We start from the raw sequence: 18,497 nt of genomic DNA, 5'->3' as shown, positions 1-18,497 counted from the left end.
AGGACTTGGTATTTTTGGCATTTCAAATTTATTTAAAAAAAGAAAGAGGGTACGCCTAATTTTACAGAACCACTATTTCTTTTAATTTATTGATATATTTATTTACATTTCAAATGATTTCCCCTTTTCTGGACCCCCACTCCCCAAAAGTCCCATCAGTCCCCTTCCCTTCCCCTGTTTTCTCACTCAACCCTTCCCACTTCCCTGTACTGATTTTGCTCTATACTGCTTGACTGCGTCTTTCCAGAACAAGGGGCCACTCCTCCGTTCTTCGTGTACCTCATTTGATGTGTGGATTATGGTTTGGGTATTCCAGTTTTCTAGGTTAATATCCACTTATTAGTGAGTGCATACCATGATTCATCTTTTGAGTCTGGGTTACCTCACTTAGTATGATATTCTCCAGCTCCATCCATTTGCCTAAGAATTTCATGAATTCATTGTCTCTAATGGATGAATAGTATTCCATTGTGTATATATGCCACATTTTTTGCATCCACTCTTCTGTTGAGGGATACCTGGGTTCTTTCCAACTTCTGGCAATTATAAATAGGGCTGCTATGAATATAGTGGAACATGTTTGCTTATTACATGCTGGGGAATCTTTTGGGTATATGCCCGGGAGTGGTATAGCAGGATCTTCTGGCAGTGAGGTGCCCAGTTTTCTGAGGAACCGCCAGACTGATTTCCAGAGTGGTTGTACCAATTTGCAACCCCACCAGCAGTGGAGGAGTGTTCCTCTTTCTCCACATCCTCGCCAACATCTGCTGTCTCCTGAATTTTTAATCTTAACCATTCTGACTGGTGTAAGGTGAAATCTCAGGGTTGTTTTGATTTGCATTTCCCTAATGACTAATGAAATTGAGTATTTTTTTAAGATGTTTCAACACTGTCCAAAGTTCTTCAGGTGAGAATTCTTTGTTTAACTCTGTACCCCATTTTTTAATAGGGTTGTTTGGTTTTCTGGAGTCTAACTTCTTGAGTTCTTTATATATATTGGATATTAGCCCTCGAGAACTCCTACAGCTGATAAACAACTTCAGCAAAGTGGCAGGTTATAAAATCAACTCAAGCAAATCAGTGGCCTTCCTATACTCAAAGGATAAGCATGCTGAGAAAGAAATTAGGGAAATGACCCCCTTCACAATAGCCACAAACAGTATAAAATACCTTGGGGTGACTCTTACCAAAAATGTGAAAGATCTGTATGACAAGAACTTCAAGACTCTGAAGAAGGAAATGGAAGAAGACCTCAAAAAATGGGAAAACCTCCCATGATCATGGATCGGCAGGATCAATATAATTAAAATGGCCATTTTGCCAAAAGCAATATACAGATTCAATGCAATACCCATCAACATCCCAACTCAATTTTTCACAGAGTTAGAAAGAGCAATTATCAAATTAATCTGGAATAACAAAAAAATCCAGGAGAGCTAAAACTATTCTCAGCAACAAAAGAAAGTCTGGGGGAATCAGTATCCCTGACCTCAAGCAATACTACAGAGCAATAGTGTAAAAACTGCATGGTATTGGTACAGTGACAGGCAGGAGGATCAATGGAACAGGATTGAAGATCCAGAAATTAACCCACACACCTATGGCCACTTGATCCTCGACAAAGAGGCTGAAAACATCCAATGTAAAAAAGATAGCCTTTTCAACAAATGGTGCTGGTTCAACTGGAGGGCAGCATGCAGAAGAATGCGAATTGATCCATCCTTGTCTCCTTGTACTAAGCTCAAATCCAAATGGATCAAGGACCTCCACATAAAACCAGACACTCTGAAGCTAATAGAAAAGAAACTGGGGAAGACCCTTGAGGACATCAGTACAGGGAGAAAGTTTCTGAACAGAACACCAATAGCGTATGCTCTAAGATCAAGAATTGACAAATGGGACCTCTTAAAATTACAAAGTTTCTGTAAGGCAAAGAACACCATCAAAAGGACAAATTGGCAACCAACAAATTGGGAAAAGATCTTCAGAACCACTATTTTAGACTGATATTTTTCATTGTTCTTCCATGTGAAACCAGAATTTTCTTTAAGTCCTTATTTTCCTTTTTAGGTAATAATGTTCCAAAATAGATTTCAGTGCATTGGGTATAAAGAAACCTTTGTTTTTGTTTTTGTTTGTTTGTTTGTTTGTTTGTTTTGAGACAGAGTTTCTCTGTGTAGCCCTGGCTGTCCTGGAACTCACTCTGTAGATCTGGCCTCGAACTCAGAAATCCACCTGCCTCTGCCTCCCAAGTGTTGGGATTAAAGGCATGCACCACCATTGCCCGATACTTTGTTTTGATGGTTAGCAGTATGTATAACTAGAAAATAAATGTGTGAACACCTGTACATACACACATACACACACACATACCCCAATACCCACATATAACTAATTATTTGCCTCTCTGTGTATGCCAAACTGTAAGTTCCCACCAACAACCAAGTCCAATACACCACAGAGCCCACACTGTGCTAGTAATTCTTAAGAACCCTGATAGTTACCATTCCTGAATTTTTATTTTCTCATCCCTAAAAGATACATCATTTTGACTCAGAGCCTTTAGTTCAGAATTACCTACTGCTGTTTACAGAAGAGATGCTGTTATTTTTATCTTCTAAGATTTTATTTTAAATATATATCATATACACAAATGTGTATATATTTGCAGATAATGTATATCTGGAAAATTCTGTAAATCAATGATCAGCACAAATAACAAAGTGAATAGATGTACATTAGCATAAAATACTGGAACAGGAAACACTAAACAACTGTAACACTACTGTGACTCAGAGCTCTTTTCTTCTTCTCAGTTCCTCAGTGTTGTTTATGTGTCACATGATTAAATTGCTCTTTGGTGTTCATACCATATTTGGGTTCCCTCCATGGAAAGCTCATGTACAGCGTTCCTGATCCTGAGACTCTGAGAAGCAACCTGGGATCTGACGTCGCACACCGAGCTGTGATTTGATTTGAGAACCATCACTTACCCTGATCCTTTCACTCCTGCTTCTGTGTACTCAAGCTTTATTTTTATCTTCTATTTCTGAGCAACATAGATCATAACTTGTATTAATTTCGGATTTATCATTCTTATATCTGTGCATAAATCAATGCATGTATATCTTATTTTTCCTAAATTCTTGGGTTTGAAATCTTATTCCAGTTTTATCACATATTCTAACATTTACAGGGCTCAATAAAATATTTAAAATTTCTAAGTTCAATAATTTACCCTTGTCTGGTAAATAATGTTAAGTGTAAAATGCAAGCTAGTTGTCACCTGTAATGGCACTTGGATGGCCACAGCATTGGTCAGGGGTCCTAAGAAATCACTGTTCTGTGGCAAGGGTGTTTGGCAAATTCTTCACAATCCCTTGTTCATCTCAAGAAATGTAAATGTTTAGCAATGTATGCCTTGGGGTCAGTAGTTTCAGTAAAAAAAAAAAAAAGGTGTCTATTTGTGCATGGTATCAAAGACTATGAGAAAATGAGAACAGCCTGATCACATGTCCTTGATGAACATGAGTGATGTTGTAGACTCCTCCCCACTGGCATACAAACTGTTTTAAAGGAAGGAAGGAAGGAAGGAAGGAAGGAAGGAAGGAAGGAAGGAAGGAAGGAAGGAAGGAAGCAAGGAAGCAAGGAAGCAAGGAAGCAAGGAAGCAAGGAAGCAAGGAAGGAAGGAAGGGAATAAAAGTTGAATTTGATGAAAATTGATTCTACCTTATATAGTTTGAATTGTTCTGTAGGAAGTTTGTTTTTTACAAAATCCATTTTGTATAGTAAGAAAAATGCATTTACATTTTATTCTGTATTGGTTTCAAATAAAAAACATGTCAGACACTAACATGACAGTAGGAAGCAGGGTACACTGGTGTGTATTATAGCAGGGGACTGGTTGCTTTGCAGACTTCTTGAGCTGCCTCTGCTCCAGGTGAGAGATTCTAAATATCATCTGTTAGACTTCTCTTCAACGTGGGGGCAATGCTGCCCTTTCTAAAGGACATGGCTCCACTTTTAAAGGTTAATTTTCTTGCTTTCCTCCTGCACTGTGTGAAGGATCACATCTTTCACTTCATCATGCCGAGATTCCATAGGACCCTTACTCACATGTAGGTTTAGGAGTAGGAGGCAAGGGTAGTGCAGGTGCTGCTGGTGGGTGGAGATACTGTGGGAGGAAAAGAAAGGATGAAGAATAACCTATTAATACTTAGATTGACTTATGTTAAAGTTTCAACTTTGAGTATTTCTCTTCATATATGTGTGCATTCATGTATGTATAGGAATATGTCTGTGTATTTGCATGTGTTTGTGTCTGTGTCTGTGCGTGTATATGGATCCTATAAGAAAACCTCACTTGTCATCCATAGGAATACTGCTGCCTTCTTTAGGACAAAGTCTCTTGTTGGCCTGGTCCTCACCAATTAGGCTAGACTGCCCAGTTAGCAAGCTTCAAGATCCTTCTGTGTCTACCTCCCTAGTGTTTAGATTGCAGGAATGTGCCAGCATGCCCAACAATTTATGTAGTTTCTGGGGACCAAACTTAAGTCATAATGCTTACAAGAACAGTGCTTTACTGACTGAGAGATTCCTACAGCATCTGGATTTTTTTTTTTAATAAAGACGAAGTAAAAAGCAGTTGCTGGTTAATCTAGGAATGTTCAGTATTTGGTTAGTAGGATTTATGTAGCTAATGAAAGGTATAAGTACAGTTCTAAACATATTTTAAAAAACAGAACTATAAGAACTTCCTGTGATTTTTGTCTAACTCAGTTGAACAGATTTTAAGCATGGACATTTTAGATGGCATTATGCTACAGTGATCAAAAGGTTGGACACCCATATTGGCTTTCTCATTCTTGGGCTGTGATTTGATCAAGCTCTTATTTCTGAGTCTCTGGAGGTACTGAATAGCAATGTTCATGGTTTCTTCTGCTCTCCATTTTTAACTGTAAGCATTCTGAGTTTAAAAAAAAAAAAGATCCCCTGAGCATAATACAATGCCCCTGAAAACCCTGATTGTCTTAAGCTTTCAAACTACCTTGAAATTAATTTGAATTTTTTTGGCCTTTTATTTCTCTTTTTTTCACTTGAGAAATGCTCATTTGGAAAACTTTCACAGCACCTGGACAGTGTACCTCATCCTGGGCTACCAAATTCTAGAGGTTTCACTGCATCTCTGAGTGTTTGAATATAGTTTCTTTCTATACCCACACTTTGTCCCAGTGTGAGATGCACTTAGACTGATGAAAGTGCTTTCTGCATCCAAACACACTGCTGTTCCTAAGACTCCAGAGCTTGATGTGCTGGGCTCTCTTGCTATCAATCCTGCCATCATCTGTTCTGTCTGCTGGATACCTTCTCTCCATTGTTCAGACATAGACGGATGAGAGATTTTTAAATCATCTTTTTGTCTGATTCCAGTTTTGTAAATTCTCTTATAGGAAGACACACAATCTCTCCCTTTCTTTTCTGATTAATGGCCCATTCTTTGCTTCAAGAATCCTGGTGGTTCATATTCTTCTTTCTGAAGGGATTGTTTATAATACGTGTCTCCCAGTGTCTTGGTGATCTCTGTGATTGGCTGAGAAACATGATCTATAGTTGGTGGTAAGAGTATAATTTTGAGAAGTTGGGTCTGGTAGTACATACCTGAACTTGCAGCACTCAAGAGATGGAGGGAGCAGGGCTCTGAATTGGAGGGCTACATTGTTAAGCCTACCCAAAGATGGGAGAGACTAGACAAAGAAAAGAATGAATGCCATTAATTGGATGAATGTTCTCTTTCTCCTTGTTTTTCTTTTTATTATTATTTTTGGACACCAGGTTTCATGATGTAGCCAGGCCACTTTGTCTATAATTATATAGCTGAGGTTAACCTTATTTTTCTGACCCTCCTACCTTCATCTCCCATGCTCTAATATCACAATAATATGCTACCACAAAGGGCTAGTTTTTCTTTGCTTTTAAAAAGGAAACATATCACGAAAATTTCAATATTTCTGTAATTTTCAATTTTCAATATTGAAATTTAAACAGTTAAATTTTAAATTTAATATTTCTATCATTCTAGATTCTATCTCATTCCCCCCTCAAGAAATCTTGACTTATTTATTATCCTCTCTACTTTCAAATTATAATCTAAACAAAAAGAACATCAACAGAATCCCTGTGTGTCATTCTTCAAGGATGATGATTATTTGGATATAGATTGTAAATATCTGACAGAGTCAGTGGGTCATGACTATATGAAATACTTACTGTAAGAATGGACTATGACAGTGCCTGCTCCACCTAAAAACCCTCATCTATTGGGGTTCAGGATGTAGTTTAGTTGGTATAGAGCTAGGTGACTTACATGAAGCCTTTCATTTGATCACACACAGTTCATAAACAATTTGACTGTGATGAAGCATTTCTGAAATCTTAGCATTCAGGAAGTAGAAGTAGGATATTGATTATTCAAAGCCATCACTGACTGTGGCGAGTTCAGGGCCACTGTGACTTACCTGAGTCTTTGCCTCAAAAATAAATGCACAGAAACATTCAAAGCTAGCAAAAGATAATGAGCTCTCATTTTGGCCAGGCATTTTAGGACCGTGATTCTTGTTATATTACAGATCTAGAATGAAAGATAAAGGGGTTTGCATTTTAGGAGTTTCCTGGGATACAAGTATTTCAGGGTAACATTGAAATATCTGGATATTTGGGTATTCTAAACTACCACATTTTCTGTACATAAACTTTATTATAAATGAAAATATTTAAACTTAAGCTAAAAATCATGGAAACGTAGGCTGGGGATATAATATGAATGCTTACCTAGAATGCCTGAAGCCCAATTCCCTGATTTTGATCCCCAGAGTGTCATAAACTAGAATAGTAACACATGTATTCAGGGGGCAAGGCCTTGAGAGTCAGAGGTTCAAAGTCTTCCTTGGCTGCCTAGTAAGTATGAGGCTACTATGAATACATGAGACTTTGTCAGAGAGAGAGAAAGAAAGCGAAAGAGAGTGAGAGACAAAGACAAAGAGACCCAGAAATAGACAGAGATAGATAAAGATAAAGATATGGAGAGACAAAGAGAGAGTCAGAGATACAGAAACAGAGACAAGGCAATCAGAGAGACCCAGAGAAACAGGGAGCGACACATAGAAAGATATAGATAGAGAGACAGAGGGACACAGGACACATAAAAGCATAAATAGAGAAACAGACAGAGAGACAGACAGACAGGGAGAGAGAGAGAGACAGAGATCCAAGAAGAGAAAGTAAGAAAGAGAGAGGCATTGATAAAAACTGTGGAGAACCAGTTATATCATATTACCTATGCTAACAGGGAGGTATGTGATTTTTTTTTCTATGTAAGTTGGCCATTTCAGTGTGGAAGAATAGTTCTGATCACTCCTTGCTCTTCCTGTAAGTAAAGCAAGACTTCAAACTCTATTTGAGGGATGACCCTTATCAGAAATTCCAGGCTCTGAATGTCTTGCCAGCCCACCATCACTGTCCATCTGCTAATTCTCTGCACATTGAAGCAGCAGCTGTCATTGCAGAAAGGCTACAGTAGATAAGAAGACAGGGCACATTTTCATCTTCGTATGCTTAAAACAAATCCCTTCGAAGAGCGCCAGCAGCTCCTATGACTACTGGGATCTCAGGTATCATTAACATAAAATGCCAAGCGGATTTGCAGATTGGGAGCAAATGGATTTGCTTTTAAAAAAAAAAAAAGCTCTCAAGGCAGGTGTCGTACACATTGTGGTTGTCAGTAGTTTCGAGCTGTAGGAAATACCAAAGCTGTAGGCACACACAGAGACATCTCCAAATCACAGTCACACATGCAGGCCTGAATACAAATGCAAGCATGCGTGTTCTCAAATCTGCACAGCCGAGCTCTGTTGCTGGGATGCTTCAATTTCTTTATCCCAGAAAAAGAGTCAGTAAACAAAACTTTCCCTAGAATAGCAGCTCCCTAACATCTATATGATTGTCACTGTCTCAACTCTCTACACATGCAAATCATGGACAATCCCATTTCCTCTCCTTCCTTAGTGCTGGCTAGTAGCCTAAAGAGTAATCAGTAATTCCCTTTGTAATTTTTTTATTTTGATTAATTCTTTTCCATTCCATTCCACTGCTTCTACCATGAAGTGTGCTTAAATCAAATAAACTTCAAAGCAGATCACAGCCCCTTCTGTGTGGTCTCAGGTGAAGGTTCTTCTCTTTTTGATTCACCCTGCGTATTGAATCCTGACTGTTATTCATAGGCAGTATAGTTTGCATGAGGCAAGGAAACGGTGAACATGGTCACCACTGAGCTGTGCATCTCTGACCACTGGGGACAGGGATGGACATAGAGCACAAATGGGTATGGATACAACTGTGAGTATAGTCACACAGGAAAAAGTAAATGGATATAGGTCTATGCATCTCAAATTCCATGAAAACTCTCATGATAAATATCATTTCATTTGCTCTTCAAAACAATCCAGAGTAGGGCAGGGTTGGCATTGCATGATGATGATGATGCCCATGATGATGATAACCTTGGGAATCAGGGTAAACATATTTACTCTTCCCATGTGAGAATACTGGTTATAAATTAGCTCCCCAAATCCCCAAATCCCATATGCAGTGATGGATCCAGGAGCTAGAGCTATGTCTGCTTAATCAAAACTTGTGTGTTTCCAATACCGTGATGTTTTATTTTCTTTATTTTTAAGAATTATGGTACAGAATTGTTTCTGCCATGTGGTAATCTATGGACCTTTATATTTAAATGTTGCCCCTGAACTTGGTCTCCATGGAGCTGAGGGAAAGAAGAGGGAGAGGGAATGGCAGAACTGTTGGCTGCTGGATATATAACAATACATGCAATTTTTTGTTTACATAAACAGGAATGCCTTGAAAGAACCTCAGTTCATTTCATCACAGTTAGTGTTACAGAAAGAATAAAGTCTGCACTGTTGATGAGAATCCAGGTCAAGGCAAGAAAACTCACAAAGCAGTTAAAATATTCTCAGACTTTTGGATACCTTGATTTGAGAATAAAAACCTAATAGAAATGAAGCAAATATGCCATATAACAAGTCTGTCATGCTTTTCTTTTCCACTGTTATTGGCATTAAGTCTCTCTCTCTCTCTCTCTCTCTCTCTCTCTCTCTCTCTCTCTCTCTCTCTCTCTCTCTCTCTCTCCACACACAAACACACACACATACCATACATATATACTGGCTATAATACGTTGCTATGTAAGGATTGATAACCTTGAACTTCTGATCTTCCTGCTTCTCCCTCCTGAGGGTTAAGATTACAGGCATGCCCTAGCATAACTGTCTTATGTTGTGCTGCAGATTGAACCTAGGATTTCTTGCATTGTTAGACAAGCACTGTTACCAAATTAGCTACATCCCTGGCTCCTTAAGTAAAATATTTTATGGCAAAATTAGGATAAATGAATTATTGAATAGTTTCCATTTCTAGTGATTTCTAAGAGAGAGCTTATAAACAACTGGGAACTAATGCTAAAAGATGACTTAAGAACATGGAAATTTAAATATTGTAAAATAGATCTTGAGCCATTTTATCCCCAAGAGTAATTGTAAATAGGTCAGTAGTTTTAGAGGGAAGGTGTGTTTGCTTCTATAATTAAATGTCAAGGCAAGAAGTTGGTCTCTATTGTTTACTTAATACCAATTATGGTAATTTTTATCTCTTTTTGAGAACTTATACAGGGGTTCACTACCCCATTTCTTCCCATATACCCTTTAAAATTCATAGTATTTAAATTGTCTTTGTTTTACACACACACACACACACACACACACACACACACACACACCCTACTAAGTCCATTTAGTGTTGTTGCATATATGAATTAGTGTTTAGGGCTGACAAATTTCCACTTGGGATTCGTTGAATCATCAGGGGCCTTGTCCTTGGAGAGAACTGATGAACTGAGTCTCTCTCTCTCTCCTTACTCAATAATTAACCACAGCCCTTTGTCTAGGGATGGAGTCTTGTGAAGTTGCATCACCATCAAGGTTATATTTGAGTCATTATACAGTCTTATATTGTTAGCTGATATAGTTCCTTTTAAAATTTTAATGGTACTAATGATTATTCTTGCTCCAGTGGAGCAAACTCCCATTTTTTCCAGTCTATAAAGGAGGACAAAATAAATAAAAATAATATTAGTGCACAATTTTCCAAAATAGTTCTATAAGGACTCTTACAACCACAAACTGGACTAGAATTTCTTAGCTTTTGAATTCATGAAATTTTGGGGACAGGGCTGACCTGCTGAAAGTTTAATGGATAGGAATGGGTGGATATGGGAAGTGTGGTCAAACATATAACAGGCACACCTGTTCAGAAGAAACTAAGCGCTTTCATTGTGGTGGAAATTGGAAGGGTATTAATGGGAGGGGGTTTAATGGTGGTGGTTCTGGTGATGGGAATGTTGTGTTCGTCCTTTCAATCTGTGGCATCTTGCTGGTTCACCATCTAGGATAAATGCTATCATACCCAACATAGCCATCATACCCAGGAACATATCCTATGGATGGATTGCTTCTGAAAAACCCTTCAGTTGTCTTGGGATTATAGGATAATTCTCCCTGGAAGCTTTGCCTCTTGTTAAGGAGTTAAAATATTCTTTGAACCTAACATGTTAGCTTTGACTATGAGTATCTCCAGGGAACATATAATCTTGAGCCTGGTTCTGGTAGTTTTCAAGGATTTCCCAAGAAGGGATATGTGGGCTAGAGACAAAGAGTCCTAGGTGTAAATCTTCAGTTATATATCTTGGGTCACTTGTTTTTTTTCACTGAAGTGTAATAATAATATTGAGTTTTATAATGCTATTGGGTCATCCAGAAATATTGTATTTCACTACACAATACTATTGTGTGTGCTATCTTGAGCTCAAATTAGTTATTTGTAGAACTAAAGGACCTGGAGAGTTATACATTAACTTTTTTCTTAGTTTTTTGGTTTTTGTTTTTTAATGGTACATACAGTGAGGAAACCAAGTTTCCCAAATTTTGTCTTAAAACACTATTAACCCTATATTAAGTCAAATTAAGTTTCTAGTTCCCACAGCTGCAGATAACTAGGCCACTCCAGACTCTTCCAGTACAGATCTGCAGCTTCCTGGACATCTGGAGCTGGTGGCAGAAGTCAGAGTGAAGTTGGATTCATTAGTTTAATTGTTTGTCAGCTTGGGTTTTATTTTATGAAGCTATTTCTTGCCTAAATGTGTTTCTTTGCTTATTGTTCCTTCCTGCAGTCACAGATGCTCACTGAGAGGTGAAGATCTCAACAGACAGTGGCTCTTTCCCCAAGCTCATCTCCAACCAACCATCTACCATGCCAAAGGTCTCCTCCACTATCTAAGCAGTACTGGCCGGGGGCCTGTGGTGAGTCACTTCCTTCATTTTATATTGCAATGAGGTTCCTCTTACTCTCCAGGAGACAGCTCATCAGCTGTCAAGGCAAGAAAAGTAGATAAAGGGGACAAACATATGTGCAAAACTTTAATGTCTGGTTTATTATGATAGTTATTTCAAACAAGCACAAGCTAGATGGCTTAAAGCTTCAGAACTCCTCACATCACATTTCTAGAGGCTGGGAGTCTAAAAGAGTTAGAAAGCCTTTGATGCTAGTGGCTTTAGAGATATCAACCCCCTTTCTTGCAATGGTTTGTGACAATACTCAGCTGTCATTGGGTTATGGTAGCCCATTTCATCCATCACTTACGTCTTCACAAGAGCATCTGAGCTTGGTGCCTGATGGTCCAGACTTCCGTCTTCTAAGGGAATTCATCATTGGATTAAGACAGTCATTCAGTTTGACCTTAGCATTCCTCCACTTGTTAAGATGCACATCTTAGACAAGGTCATAGTCCCAGGCTCCAGGATTAGAGTTGCAAAATATATTTTGTGAAGACACAATTCATCTCGGGAAAGGTTCAGAACAATAGTTCAATGCTCACTGGTAAAAACTGGAGATTTTCTAGTTTTATTCTTATATTATTAAACTAGAAAAAATTCTCATATGTTTTTCAGGACAATTCTAGCACTGTTCTAGGTAGTTTCATATGTCCTAAGTACTATGAAAATGATGTCAGACAATCTGAAACCAGAAGCCTTAGTTTCTGATAAGAAAGAAAAAATGGCAATAGAGTGGTCTATGGGAATGCTCATGTGTTTTCTACCAACTGTGACCAGATGCATTCATAGAAGAGTGAGGACAAATGTCCACATGTAGAGCTTAACGAAAAGTGAAGGAATGTCAGAATGAGCAGGTCTGTCAGAACCTACTTTCTAAAGCTTCTACTCTGTGATGAAAAGAATGGCATGCTTAATGAATCCTGGCAAGGCCTGTGAGGCTTGCACTCCAATTTCAAGAGATGAACACTGAAAGAGCTTTCCCCAGGGCCAATCAAATGTATACATTAGAAGAGAGATTCAGTTCTGCTGTGTTTTTGATGCTGAGGTATAGCCTCCCTTTGTGACTTAATCTTTGACTATATTCAGGTTACCCACCTCTAGGTTCAAAGATACTTCAGGACTCATGGAACTCAAAATAGATGCTAACTTGTATTTATAGTATACTGCAGTAAGAAAAAGCATTAAAATTAACATCTGTAAAAGGGAAAATTATGATGTCCTCTTAGAATAGAGCCCAATTCTCTGGCAACAGTGTTACTACCAATCAACTTCATTCACCTGAACTTAGTGTAAGGGTGTTTTTTTTTTAATTTGTTATTTTAATTGTATTTGTCCATGTAGTATAGTGTGGGATTCAATATATGCATGTGATAAATAATGGTCAAATGAAAGCACATAACATTTCTATCTCCTTAAAAATTAAAGAAAATATGTGGTCATAGAAAGAAAAATACTCCAAGTTCCCACTTACTGTAGATGTTTAAAATGTTAATTCCAGTACAGAGTATTTATCTGTTCCTCAACACAGTGGGCTGACAGCAAATTCGCAACAACTTAAATAGTTTAGAGTTTCAGAGGGTCTGGAACAATGTAATGATGAAGGTATACATATGTTGGTCACCCTCATTACATATGTTGCATTGAAATATCACAGAATACCTATCGGTGGGTTCCGAAAAGAATTAGGGGTGGGGTCTACCATGTAGTCATAAAGTGCTTCCCATGGCTAAACCTTTACTCCATGTCCATCTTCTTTCAGAAGTCAAACTCATACATCCTGGTTCAAGACTTGCACCAAAACTTACACTACTACCATTGACCACCTGACTCTCTACAAATCCCCAGCTAATGAAAGTCACTCTTGCCCAGCATATTATTTCAAGGGTTTAAAGGTTTATCTCCCAAAGCCCATAAATAGACAAACTTTCATCTAAACCTGCAAAACTCGACTGCCTTGATTGGCTGCATCAACTCTTTGGCACACAGAACAACAGTATGTGTTCATGCCCCCAAGAATATAAATTGAAACTTGGTACAAATGTTCACTAATGTACTGTAGTGGATCCCTGCATCTCAAGGAAGCAGTGTAATCTCTGCTGGTGACTGTCTTCATTGAGCTCTACATATCAAGGCTCCAGTCTCATGGTTGAAAGCTGAAGAAAGGCTGTTTCTCTATGCGGGAAGCTTTAGCCTCCAGGAGAAAAGAGTGATTTGGAAGGGAAGAACCCCATATCTGATACACATTTAAACACACACACATGTTAAGTCCTCAACAAAACAGGATTTCTTTCTGCTCTGACAATCTCTAATTGAAGAGCAGAGCATTTATTTTAAAGAGTGACAGGTGAAAGGCTTGTTTTAAAGTATAAATAAACATTAATTAGCTATAAACATGACAGCCGCAGACTTGTTTCCTGCTGGGACCATCTGAGAGGTGGGTGAGAAACAGCTGAGTACTAAATGCTATTCCCAGTGTTACAGAGCTCTCTAACAGGCAGGATGCCACCTCTTAGGTACCTGTAGGGCTACATTTAACCCGCCACCTGCCAGCAGCTGCATCACTGCCATTCAATTGTGCTGGTCTTCTCCTGACAGAGAAGAATCCCTCTCTGTCCACGTGGATTTTTAAATTCTTTTGCTGGAGATTAATGTTGACTTTGCCCAATATCTGGGTCTTATGAAAATGTTTATGAAAGCATTGGAAAAATACTCTGTGGAGGCTGGGAAGATGCACATGTCACTGATGCTTCTCAGCTATCTGACTCTCAGGTTACTTGATACCAGTTGCAAGAACCAACGAGACGGAAATTGTTGCCTTAATTATTCTGAGGATTGCCAAAGAACAGGCAATGTGCCTCTGTTCTCCATTTCCTACAGGTATCCACCCTCTCATGAATCTTGTTAGCATCTTTCTTTTGTACATTAATTTATTCTGGGCAATTGGAAAGATTGAAGTAGGTAGGGATGAAAAGCCTATATAAATATTTTATTTAATTTTTAGTTTTTAAAACTATTTTAGAATTCACGATTAATATTGTGTATTTTGAAGAAATCAGCCCCATTCCATCTTCACTTATACCACCCACCACTCTGCCCTTCCAATGTCATGTGCTTTAAAAATAATTTAATGGAGAGAAGGGGGCTTGCGGGACTTTCGGGGAGTGGGGGATTAGAAAAGGGGAAATCATTTGAAATGTAAATAAAAAATATATCGAATAAAAAACATGCAAAAAAATAATAATTTAATGCCCACAAAATCCATTTATTGATAACTACATGTGCCTAGGTATCTGGGACATGCATCTCAGGTCTTTCATCCCTAAAGATGATTCCCCCTTAACCAGCAGCTATCAGTTTCTAATAGGTCCTTAGATAGAATGAGACTATATGAACCCTTCCCCTATCCATATTTTTCCCAGAGATCCCTTAGCTTTGAGAGAAGAGGATATCATATAGATGTTCCATTTAGAACTTGATGTTCCACAGTCTTATTTTCTACACATCAGATGGCTGTAGACCTCTGTATTAATTAGCACCTCATTTAAAAAGAGGGCTGACAGATCATTTATATAGGGGCATAAAGATAAGGACTCAGGGTGTGACTTCTTACTATGCCCATTTAGCAGAATAAAAGATTGCTGGCTGCTTTAAGATCACTCTTAAGTAGGACTAAGATAGGAGGGAAGTAGTTCTCAGAAGAAACAACACTGACCTGATGGAGTAAAAATGGTAGCAGAGGGGTGTGTGTGCGAGATTTGATTGGGATGACTGGGATACAGAGGGAATTAAGTGGGAATTCTGGAAGGACTAGCTATTGATACCACTTCAGCTGTGTTTGAGGGATAAACTGGTCAGCAGGTGAGAGACTCCTGGGGTCTTCTGGACCTTCTTGTCATTCTTTCCCATTTTATTGAACCCAGAATGGCTGTTCTTATTCAGATGCTGAACTCAGGCTAATGTCCGCTAAGCAGTTCTTTAGTTGAAGTTCCCTCTTCCTAAGTGACACTTCATTGTCTCAGACTGACAATAAAAACTAACCAGGACAGTAATCAAAATGACCCCTCTCCCAAAGAAGAAAATCCAACTAACTACTGCTATACGAATCAAGTTTAAAACATTATTCTAACTAAAAGGGTGTGGGCATGAAGGGAGACATACCGAATGCTTGTATTTCAATAATAAAGGAAGGTGAATATTAAAGCAGTGATTAACTCTGAGGAAGGAGACTGAATCTTTGGATTTTGGAAAGACCTTGTAGTAGTGAAAATATTCTATATCATGATTAAACAGACAATTATACCAAACTTATTGAACTATATATCCAATATTCATACTTTATAGTAAGGTGAAATATTTGCCTAACTACTGAAAATTTAAAAACATAAGAAGTAAGAATACAGAACTTTAACATGAAGCTAGAGAAAAATGGGGTGCATAAAATAGGTCTGGTCAGCCCAGAAGGATTCAAGTTAAATAGGGAAATACAGTTTTGACAAAGCCTAAAGAAGATAGTGAAGATGTTGTTATGAAGACTCAGACAGAGAGAACGCATGCCAGCAGAGAAACCCAATGAAGCAGACAAGTTCAAGAATCCTGGTAAGAGGCACTGACTTGCTTCCTGTTTGGGAAGATCTGCATGGGAGCCAGGAGACCCTTGACCCAGGGGATAGTCCAGCAGAGCATCACCAGAGGAAGAAAGCTCTTAGCCTACAACCAGGTCACGAAAAAACAGACAAACCATCTCTGATGAGCTGCCATGTTGCAGCCAGCCTGGTCCTTGGGCTGCTGCCAAGAACAGGGGCTTGAGGGTTAGGAGAGGTATCGATTCTCATTCTCATGGCTCTTGCTATGTGAGTGCATGTTGATAAAGGGATTTCAGGGCTCTTTGAAGAGCTCATTGATTTCCATTTACAGCTCACACAAACTGGGCTGCTTTCTGCTAGAGGACAGCACAAATGTGTGTGTGTGTGTGTGTGTGTGTGTGTGTGTATGCACACATGTATGTGTTCTTTCTCTAGAGTCCAAGGGAATATAATTTTTGTCTATGTAACTGATTTTCATAGTTATATTCGATCCCCCATTATATCTGTTTGATAAAACGGCATAGAAAAGGAAGGGGGGAAGATCACAGGCGCCTAAGACCCATTTACACTGAGCTCTGACAGTACTGTTTTATCATTGGTACTGTATTTCTCAGAAATGGCACTAAAAACTGATGCTTTTTTACTTTTGTCTGTTACTTATTAAGGAACTAAATCTTTATCTTTCTACTACTTGCATTTGAATATACGATGGGGGACAAGCTACCTCCAGTCATTACTACTGTAACTGGTAGAGGAGAATATAATGTCAATAAAGGTGCTGAAAGAAAAAAGTTATTTCAATTCTGTTTCCTTTTATTTAGAATGACTAAAAAAACACATTTTTTTTGAAAAAAAAATCTGTGTTTGAATATGCCTTCTCCTGGCACAGAAAACTTATATATAAATGAGTTGCCAAAGTATCTTAGATTGATTACATTGATTACATTGAAAACCCAGGGCTACTTTTTATGTCTCTCCTGTTGGTGTCTTCCATGTACTTCTTAAGTTCCATGGAAATGGAGGGGCATTAAGGTTCCTATGTATGTGACAGATGGGCCAGCTGGATTTACAAAACAGATCTGAACATTTTGTACTTTTGTGTGAGATGGGATGAGGGGAAAATAGAAAGAAGTTCCTGAACCAGTGTTTACCTTGAGATATCTTGAACACTTTTGCTGTGAGCTGGTAGAAACATAGGGGGCTTAAGGAAGGGGGTTGAGGCAGGGGATTGAGGCAGGGGAGAAGAATGGCAAGAACTGGGGAAGACAGGACAGTTGAATGGGTTTTGCTTGGCATTGTTCTCTGGGGGTGGGGACAAAAGTCAGTGCAGAGGCTTCAGATGACATTGGGTAGATGGTTTAAGTGTGTCAGGGGTTCGAGGGACAGCTTTATTTTCTTCAGTTTCCCAAAAGATTGTCCAAAGACAGTTTATCTAGTGAGTGGATAAAGGTGATGGTAATCATTGACAGGTTTTTGATCTTAAAGTTAAGCTTGCACAGATCAAAGTACAGTCAGCCTCTGGAGTCAAGATCACCACCGATTCTCAAGTGAATGAGTCAAGGCTAGGGTGAACCCTCCTGTACTCAAAGCATAGCCACATGATGGGCCAGCATTCATAACTCCCCTGCGCTAAAAGCTTACCCAGACAACTTGGAAACCTGTTCTAGGTCAAAAGGACTAGTTGAGTCTTGCCTTCTCTGAGACCAAGAAGATTTGCTAATGTTGCTTCTCTGGCTGGCAGATTATATAGATAAATAGAATAGCAAGGCCTCTCTGTGACTGGAAGGGCTGAGTTTAAAGGTGGCACAGGAGCTACTGATACACTCCCTTCTACATGTATAAATGGAGGAGTGGAATCGTTTCAGCCCTGAAGCACCTGACTGCTCCCTGCAGAACTCTGCCTTGTGTCAAGCTTGCCACTCGGGGACAGCCAACCTGTGACAGAGTAGGAAACAGTTAATGCAAGACCCTGGAAATACTTTCTGGGTTTGCCAATTAACAATCATTATATTGTTCCTTTTAATGGTAGAGCCACCTGTTTTTAAATGTTTGATTGTATAAAACTTTTAGAGCCAGAGTGATCAGAGTTTGAGATGCATCATTTCTCTTTTTCTCTGGACATCCAAGGGCAAGATGTTTACTCTCCCGTAACATTGGCAGAAGTGAAATGGCAGCATCTTCCTTGGGAGACATTTATACTAATTGTGGATGAGTATAAGATCTTAGCATGGTAATTGGCCCATTTCAGACATTCTAATAGATATAAAGCACTGAAATTATTGAGTTAGTGGTAGGCATTCAATACAAAAGAAAGCCAAATATTGAACTGTATATTTTGGGTTACTTTATATGAGATTTTTCAATGTAATTGAAAAGAAAAACCTTTATGTTGCCTGTGGCTAATCTCACCCATCATTGGATGCCATGTGCAAGTTAGATAACATGTTACCTA

At 38.7% G+C, this 18,497-nt stretch overlaps 1 protein-coding gene across 1 annotated transcript in view; it reads left to right on the top strand.

Moving 5' to 3' along the window:
• The window catches only part of Agbl1 (AGBL carboxypeptidase 1), a 907,135-nt gene that overhangs the window by 477,907 nt on the left and 410,731 nt on the right, over window positions 1-18,497 (top strand). Inside the window, exon 19 of the mRNA XM_052186269.1 lies at window positions 11,300-11,429. Coding sequence (XP_052042229.1) covers window positions 11,300-11,429 — 130 coding nt within the window. The remainder of the gene's footprint in view (window positions 1-11,299; window positions 11,430-18,497) is intronic.

The sequence above is a fragment of the Apodemus sylvaticus genome, chromosome 1 (assembly GCF_947179515.1).
Source record: "Apodemus sylvaticus chromosome 1, mApoSyl1.1, whole genome shotgun sequence".
In the NCBI taxonomy this organism is placed as follows: Eukaryota; Metazoa; Chordata; class Mammalia; order Rodentia; family Muridae; genus Apodemus; species Apodemus sylvaticus.
Note: the sequence above shows the minus strand (reverse complement) of the source record. Positions and strands in the feature narration are given on the sequence as shown.